General features: G+C 45.3%; 1 protein-coding gene across 2 annotated transcripts in view; it reads right to left on the bottom strand.

Annotated features, from left to right (window-relative positions):
• The window catches only part of NEK7 (NIMA related kinase 7), a 64,303-nt gene extending 55,870 nt beyond the window's left edge, over positions 1 to 8,433 (bottom strand). Inside the window, exons 1-2 of one of the 2 annotated variants that reach the window (XM_062003709.1) lie at positions 8,233 to 8,433; positions 497 to 579 (exon numbers count right to left, since the gene is read on the bottom strand). In XM_062003709.1, the coding sequence (XP_061859693.1) occupies positions 497 to 553 (57 nt within the window). In that variant the 5' untranslated portion in view covers positions 554 to 579; positions 8,233 to 8,433. Of the gene's footprint in view, positions 1 to 496; positions 580 to 4,078; positions 4,306 to 8,232 lie in introns of those variants that run through there. The other variant, XM_062003710.1, reaches the window with a different exon arrangement.
• Between the last annotated feature and the right edge of the window lie 259 nt (positions 8,434 to 8,692).

Here is an 8,692-nt window from a genome sequence, read left to right as displayed (position 1 = left end):
CATGGAAAAACTGCTTTGAAAAGTTAAACTGATTGGTCAGTCACCATCAAAAAGCATCTTCTTTCTAACAGAAATACAGCTACTAGGAATTTCTTTTGCCTGGTTTCAACAGGTAATTGCACTAATCCATATAGTCTCAGGATCAGTGGGTGTAAGAACAGAAAGTTGAAGGTAACAGTCTGTAATACACATGGTATTTCTGACACAATTTAGAATTTAACAGCTCAGCATTTCTCAGGAAGACAACTGCCTTCATTTTTGCTTCCTCCTCCCACTCCAAACCCTCAAAGTTAGTGAAGCAGTAGGAGGCAAAAAGGAAGAGAAATTATTTTCTCTGAAATACAGGAATGATATGAAATTCATTTCAAGATTAGCAGGACACATTCTAGCTGTTTACAGTTTCTTTATCCCCACAAGAGACCTTTTCTAATTTCCCTCCTTTTCTATGAAGAAATAACAGCATCCACTCTTGAGTAACTTAAAAAATAAACTCTACCTGTGGCTGAAAAGGTGGAGCAGTAGGCCCCTGCATGCCTTGGGACTGTTCATCCATTCTATCACGTTAGTGTCCGTTATGTCCTGAAAAGAGAAATACAGTAATGATACTGTAATTCTATCTGTAGTTATGATCAGTGAACAGCAGCAGAAGTAGTGAAGAATTCATTCTTATTTGCACGCTTGAGTTTATGAACATATTCTGGCCAACTACTGCACTGTTATGGGAAGTAATTTTTCTTATGTTTAGTTGTTTTATAAAATTAAATAAACCACTACACCCATCTGAACTTATTATTAAGATGTGCATTAAACTATTTGAGACAGATAAATATTGTCTCTGATAAAAGCTCGATCACCCCATCTCTCATTTCTCCTCAGAGGCCTCAACCACTTGTTTAACTGCATAGATATCTGCTGGCCAGTATCTTTGACCTATAGGCAGCATGGGAAATAGCAGATCAGCAGAAGAGTTGTAACTGTTGCATGCATACCATTTACATTGCATTAATTTATCTGTAGATTTCAGGGAGTATGCAAGAATAGTTTTATCTAAATAGAAAGTAAGCTAAACACGTACACTCATTACATTCTGACAAGCTAACTAGGAAGGCCTTGAGATACTGTATCATTAGGAACACAGCTTAACTATAACTCTCTCACATTCCATCAATAAGATGAGAGGAAGGATGTCTGCCCAGTTCCCACAAGGCTTTGACTAACAATAAGGGTTGCAAGAAGAACAGGAGAGACAAAAATACAAATGCTCACAAGGCTTTTCCCAGCTAAGACAATCCTTTCTCAGGCTACATGATGTTTTGTTGGTAGGGAGCAGGTGCAGCACCCACTTTTATTGGTGCTTATCAGAGCTACCTCTGTTCAGCAGACAGCAGCAGACCTTCAGCAGCAGCTTTGCATGCAAGGAATGAAATACATTTATACACAAACAAGAGGCAAGCCCACAACAATTGTTTGGTCACACAGACAAAAAACGTCTCTGCCTTTTACCTGGTCACACTTGCCCAGGGCTTCAGAGGAACAAAAGTCACGTGTCTGAGTGGAAACTTATTCTTCCTTTACACTTTATTATTTATTTTCTTACATCCTGCTCCAAATCCTGAAAGTTCTACAGATGGTTTGACAGAACACATTTTTCCCAAACCTCTTAAACAGTAGGAAATTTCCTATAACATTTTTTTTTTGACAAATCTAGACACTGCAAACACCCTTCTGCACCAGAGCTACTGAATGTTTCACAAAACTTTATTCAGAACAAGCATGGAAATATTTCTCCAGTACCACTTCAATGAAGTTCAGCACAAAAGCATACAATCTACCTTCTCTGTTAAAACACGTGCAAAATAAATCTTTCAAGTAGTTTCTTTAGAGAATATTTAAAAGATCAGAAATAACTCTCCACAGAAAGCAGCAAGCCTCCGAAATGTTTTTCAAAGCCAACTGCAAAACATTTAAGAAACTCTTAACAAATGGCTTGTGTTCACAGTACTGTTGTCATTCTTACAGCATCGTTGTGATAACATTAGTAATAGACAAAATAATCACTAAGCAGCTTTACAAAGTTTCTCAAAATACCACCCTAGTGTACTAAACAGAAGATTGGGTACACAAAACAAACCATTAGTGATGTGCTTTCACTCCTTCCTTTAAAGTAGTCAAGCTAGTCCATTCCAGAACCATTAGCAACTCCAATCATCTAGTCAGATAGCTGGTTTGGTGTTAGGAGTCCAAGCTCTCCTGCTTCACAAGTCTGCCTCTCTTCCTCTTCATTCATTTGCACAATTTAAGAAGTTGTATTTTGTTTGCTTCTCCCTCTCCATGTCAATTACGTCACTCAAGTAGATTGCTTATCTTGCAAGGTGCTCCCAAAGGGTTGTACATGCACCGACTTGTCCTTTTTTGAACCATTTGATTATTTCCTTTGAACTGAAGAGGAAATAGGAACCAAAACTGTTCAGGCAGCAGGGTTCTACATTTTCATTTAACTTCTGTTCACCTGGAAAGAAATTTAATAACCCATTTCTTCATACCAAATAGCCAGTTATCAAGGACAGAGGTGAATCATGATACAGTTAAAAGTTTTGCAGAGAATCAAGTCTCGTATCTAACCACAATACTACCAACGAGATTCTCAGCCCTCACCACTCTCCATTGTGCTACTGCCTCTGTAAGGATGTGGCTTTAGGACAGCATGAACTGATTAGGTGATGCCACTGCTTCCCCTGCCTTCAGCCACACCTCCCAGAGCCTTTTCTCTTCCTTCCAGTGGAGTTCCTGTGGCTACTATGACTCCTGGTAAGGTAACTGCAACTAGCTGAAAACTAACCTTGACAAAGTCACTTTTTTCCACGTCAATTCCCTGAGCTGTTCCATTGCAGAGACAAGGACAGAACCGTGATGGCAGAAGACAGAGGGGAAGACACAGCTGGGGGTAGGGCAGCCCTAAGTTAGTTTAATCTATTGTCAAATTAGATCTCTAACATGAAATTATACAAGTCAATCTAATAGCTCAGTGACACCAAAGGTCTTGCTTGCTTTCCCTTTCTCTGTCACATGATCCCGCAGAGCATCTTGAACTCTTCAGACCTTTAGCTGAGCTGATTTAACTCCCTAATGCAGCAGTGAGCTGAATCAATGCACTCAGGACTTTGCTGAGTGCCCAAATAAAGTAAGGAGGGGAAGTTCAAAGATGGGAGACATAGAAAGGGGACTGCAAAAGAAATAGGACATCTCCCTTCTTGCAGCAACACACTGATACATTTCATTTTACTTTCTCCTTAGTTAAGGATGCTAACAAGTACTTAAATTCCAACTGGCTATGACGGGAAGGCAAGAGCAAGAACAGAGAGAAGGCAATTTATTCAACACAAAGACAAGAGTTTTTTCAACAAAATAACATGCAGGAAAGAAAAAGGATACAAAATATACAAAAGAAAAATAAACCAGGATTTTAAAAAAACAAAACAAATATTTTCAGAGAGAAGAGGTCAAGACCTGATTTGAAAGCCCTTATAACCCCAAAACCTCCCAAGCGCAGCATACAGAGGGAGAAGATGAGACCTTTACTTAACAAAGAGATGGATTTAAATGCATCTGTAAAAATAAATTATTCATAAAGAAATGCTGAAGAGATTTACTAAAAGTGTAAACAGTTGAGCTCCACGCAGAAGTTAACAAAGATGCAGGACAAATTAAAAGGCTGGAAGCATTGTCAGATAAACCCGTTACAGACAGGCACAGGGGGCAAACACCCAGTTCGGAAGGCTGGCTGCACACAACTGTGCCTGGTAATGTCCACATCACTACAGGTGAAATAGATACATTTCACATCACTCTTAAAGAAATGTTTAACTATTGTAGAAATCAGAGCAAGACAACACCCTGTGGTAGCCTACTGCGGGTATTAGATGTACCTTTACAAGCTGAACAACAATATATCTGTACTACACGTTAGAAAATCTGTGCTACCCCAAAGATGATCAAATGGACAAAGCACCATACAGAATTAGAAAAGTAGCCCCAGTCACGTGTCACAGGCTTTCTATGATCCTCTAACTAGAATTACCTTTGAATCCTGAAACTATGCATGACAGCAGCCAGTAATCCAGGATCCCTGGGTCCAGAAGCAAAGCAGCAGGCAACCAGTAGACCCACCTTAGCAGCAGACGAACACTCAAGTTCACAGCTGTTTCTATGTTTTACATTAAACCACCACTGGCTAAAACATGCAAGATCCATTCCTGCTTTTAGAGTATCCTCAATGACTAGCTGCACATTAAGTGCTCTATTTGCAAGCTGCTCACTGCTCCTCTTCTGAAGCCCTACTTATCTCCATGAACTTGCCAAGCAGTCCATGCACCTAACACACAGTTCTGAATTTCAGTCACGGCAAGTACTGGAAGTTCACTGTTGCAAAGACAACTCCTTTTTTGGATCTGCTCTCAGATGAGGACGAAAAGGGTACCAAAGAAGGGCCTCTACAGGACAGAATGCATTTTCCTGCCACAAGTTTTCACTTGTTTTAGAATTTAACTTCACTTGGGATATTTTTGCCTTCCAGCTTTCAAGGAATCAATAATTTTGTTAACTTCATAAACTGACAACAAAAGATTCACGTGAACTAAAAAAAAAAACGGGTTCATCAACACTTCACAGCATTAACACCCTCCCACAGATTTCAGCAAGGATCTGCAAGCTTTAAATGTACTTTGATGACATTTTACAGTAATTAACCTGCTCTGACACAGATGTTGCTATTAAAAATGAGAGCAACAACTTTCTTATAAATCATTCCAAGCAGATTAAAGCACAGAGGCTTGAATACAAACTCCCAAATGCCAGATGATGCAAACAGTCTATTTGGTTTGCCACCTATAATCAAAGATTAAATACATGCAATCAGGTTTTAACATGACTGTTCACAGTATTTTCTTAAAAATTCTTCTTTTTAATGCCTTGATTAAAATTTTATAACAAATTCCCAGTATGTGTTCTCTTGGTCCACCTGGGAATAATGGCACTTGAAATATACTGCATCTTTCTTTTGCTGCCGAAATCACAACTGAATCAGTTATGTTTCACACACCAAAGACAAGTGCACAGGATTGTCTTCACCAGAGACACAACTCATTTTAATAGCATTGCTTCTTTTCCACTTTAGCTCACCTGACAGGAAGGATCTGTCTAATACTTACTAAAAAGGAAAGTGGTAGTGATGGTCGACTTGACTCTCAGTCCGAGTTCATTTCCATGTGGCTGGGGCGGGGGGGGGGGGTCAAATGGCGATAAATACAGCAAATCAGTGCTCCAAAGGCTGCCCTTATCACCACTTTGGTATTTTGGTCAGTTATTTTCATCTCTGTTGCAAAGCACAGATGGAACGTGGCTAGACTGACCAAATTTTCTGGAAATTAGTCACTTAACTCCTATGACTACGTATAGTATTAACCCTTCTCTCCTCATCATTCCTAAGCACTACTCCTCAGGACTCGGGAGGAGCTTTTGGATAAGCACCAAATAATCACTAAAAAAATTCCCTTGGAGGTAAGGAAGAATTTTCTGCAATTTGATTTTTCCCAGGAGACTTTCCAAGGTAATGTCAACTCATCCATTCAGCACAGATGTTTGGAACAACATTAAACTTGCAAAGTCACACGACATCAACAGTGATAGAACTAAATGCAGGGCTAGCATAAAAGCCAGGATGTCGTACTAAGTTTATTAAATATGAGGGGGTTTTGCATGCCTGTACAAACTGCCCCACCAAACTGTCCCTGTGGACAATCTCCTAAGCTGCCTACTTTTTGTGCAACTGCACATAAAAAGGTATAAGTGGGCTATAAGTCTCTTAACAATTCAGAAGATAGCACGGGTCAAAGTGAAACAAGCATTTACTCCTACTCTGCTTTTCACTTGACTTTCTTATGTGCTCAGAGGCTTTCAGATCAACTGTAAGACATTACATTTTTTTCCCTTTGAATACAAGTTTCTATGGTGGGGATGAGATTCTATTTGTCCCATTCCTGTAGACCCTGTAGACTGTGATAAGTCCATCAAATATAGATTTTTAGTTGGCTAGCTTTCCTTGACTTGTTCTCAAATTAATTTTTTACTCTCATTACTAAGTGATGTGTTGAATACAGGGTACCTATGATAAAGGCAGTCTCCCTACCATTATAGGGAATATTTTTAGGTGTGTTTTGAGAAGTTATCTACCCAAACATCAGATATTTATAAATATACTACCCTCATGTTTAGAAATTAGAGAGCAAGTGCTCTTAATGTATTCTTTCTTCCAGTAGCAAACCGGAAAAAAATAAACAAACAAACCAGGAAGGCTTGAAGCTGTTACTTTAAAGCTATCGGTAAGTTTCCCTCTGCACAACACAAAACAGCCTTCCCACCTTTGCCTCGGTTTTTTATAGCCCATGGACTGTTTGCTACCACATTTTCTCTCCCTCAAGACAGCCCAAGTTCAAGATTTCAAATATGACTATTTCTACAGCACAGCAACATCAATTTGTCTCCTACAGAGCCATGAAAGTAAAATATTTTTAAACTTAATTCATCCTGATTCAGCAGAGCTGCAAATATCCACCTGACATATAACCATCCAAAGTGTCTACCTTACAGATTAACATACCATTCACTGTAATTTCTTCACCTCAAGTTTGTAATACAATTTCATACAGGAAATTAATCCAGTATATTCAGCAAAACTGCTCCTGTGACCTGTCCTGATGCTGCCACTGCAATCTGAGAAAACAGTGCTGTCGCCTCTAAGGCGAAAAAGCAAAAGTTGACACGAAGTGAAAGCATTTAATAAACAGTTTTTTCAAATATCAGGAATCAAATATTTGTAGGATTTAATGCACCACATCATCTTCTATCAGAAGAGGTAGGTTTAACATCTCACATAGCATTCAAGAAGTGATGCTCCTCACAAACTGCATAGCAAGACAAAGCACATGCCACAGTATCCTGAACTTCTGAATCTTAAAGCCAAGCAAGTATAGCACATATGGACATAAAATGGAATCCAGGGCCAGTATTAATATAATTGAGATCGTGTGCTATGTAACATAAAGAGAGAAGTGTGACAAGGGGAAGAAAGCCCCAATAGACGGAGGATGCCTCACTTGCAGCATTTCCCAGTAGGTCCTGGTTCCCCTCTGCCTCGCAGCGCCACTGGCACTGCTGCCATCTGGGAGCCTCGCCCACCGCTGTGGCACAGCAAGGCAAGGCCAGCAGCCACGGGAAGCTGGTAACAGCAGACAAGGAAATGCTGGCACCTGCAAGAGAGGCTCTGCGGGCCGGGCATCCCCCTCTGCCCGCCGGCCTGTCCCGAGTGCCGCTGGAGATGGGGCCACAGTGTCTCCTCTCGCCTGCGGATGGGAGAGGGGCAGAGGCAGCCGGGTCCCGCCTGGGACGGGGCTCGCCCGACTCGCCACCGCAGGGCCGTGGCTCCCAGTGACGACGCGGTTTGTACTCAGTGCTGTGTGAAACCCTGCAGACAGGGCTCAGACGGCACAGGGAGCGCGACACCGACCTCCCAGGTGAGAGGAGGGCAGAGAAACCTGGTGAAAACCAGCTGGACACGGTGAAAATCGTCATGGAAAGACGCTCCGCCTAGTGCATTAACCTGGAGAGCCCGGTCAGCGACAGAGGCGCCGTGAGGAGCGGCACGGCCGCCAGGCCGCAAGGCAGCCCGAGGCAACGCTGCAGGGGCCGGGCCGAGCCGCAGCCGGGCAGGGTCCCGGCCCCCCGCCCGCTCATCTTTCGGCGGCCGAAACGCCAGAGTGGCCCTCAAGGAGCCTCTTCCCCATCCCAACCACAGCGGCTCGCCGCCCACACAGCAGCAGCCCGCCGTGCCTCTTAACCCGCGGGGCTTGGGCAAGTGCGAGAGCCTCGCTGCAAGCGCGGGCACCGCAGCGGGGCCACGGCCACGCCGCCCCCTCGGCGCCGCGCAGAAAGTTTGTCGGTGCCAGCCCCGCACCGCTCCCTCCCCCTGCGGCGGGCGGAGCGGCAGCTGCCGCGGCCAATGGCACCGCGCGCGAGAGCCCCGCCGACCAATGGGAGGAGGCGGGACCCCCGGCAGCCGCCCGCGCGCCGCAGCGGGGGGAGCGCCGCCGGGGAACCGGGCACAGCCGCCGGGACCCCCGCACGCCCGCGGAGCCCACGCCGCCTGCCCGGAGACCCCGCTGCCGCCGCCCCGCTCACCGGGAAGCCCTGCTCCGGCTGCTCCTGGCGCGGGGCCCGTAACTGGCTTCCTCTCCTCCCCGGCTCCGCCGGCGCCACGGGCCCTGGGACGGGCCGGAGCTAGCCGCGCGCGCCTAGCGGGGCTCCTGGTAGGGGGTGCGGGCACCCGCAGCGGCCCCGACCTGCTCTCCGCCCCCTGCGGCTCCTGCCGGGCCCGTAAACATCCCGGCAGCCCCGAGGAGGGAGGCGGGGCAGCCGCCGGGCCCCGCCTCGCACCGCCGTCCCCCTCGCTGCCGGGGACAGGGGTCCGGCGCCGGTGGCTGAGGGCAGCAGCTACGCTCGGGTCCGAGGTCCGCGCCCCGCTGCTGCCGATGGAGGTTTCCAGCCGGCGCTGGGTAGCCGGGACCGAGTGGCGCTCCGCCTCGCGTCGTTGGGCACTGCTGCAGCACGAAACGCCGGCGCCCCGGCCATTAGGCCAGCG

Source organism: Colius striatus, chromosome 10 (genome assembly GCF_028858725.1).
Source record: "Colius striatus isolate bColStr4 chromosome 10, bColStr4.1.hap1, whole genome shotgun sequence".
NCBI classification, from domain to species: domain Eukaryota; kingdom Metazoa; phylum Chordata; class Aves; order Coliiformes; family Coliidae; genus Colius; species Colius striatus.
This window is presented reverse-complemented; position numbering and strand designations above follow the sequence as displayed.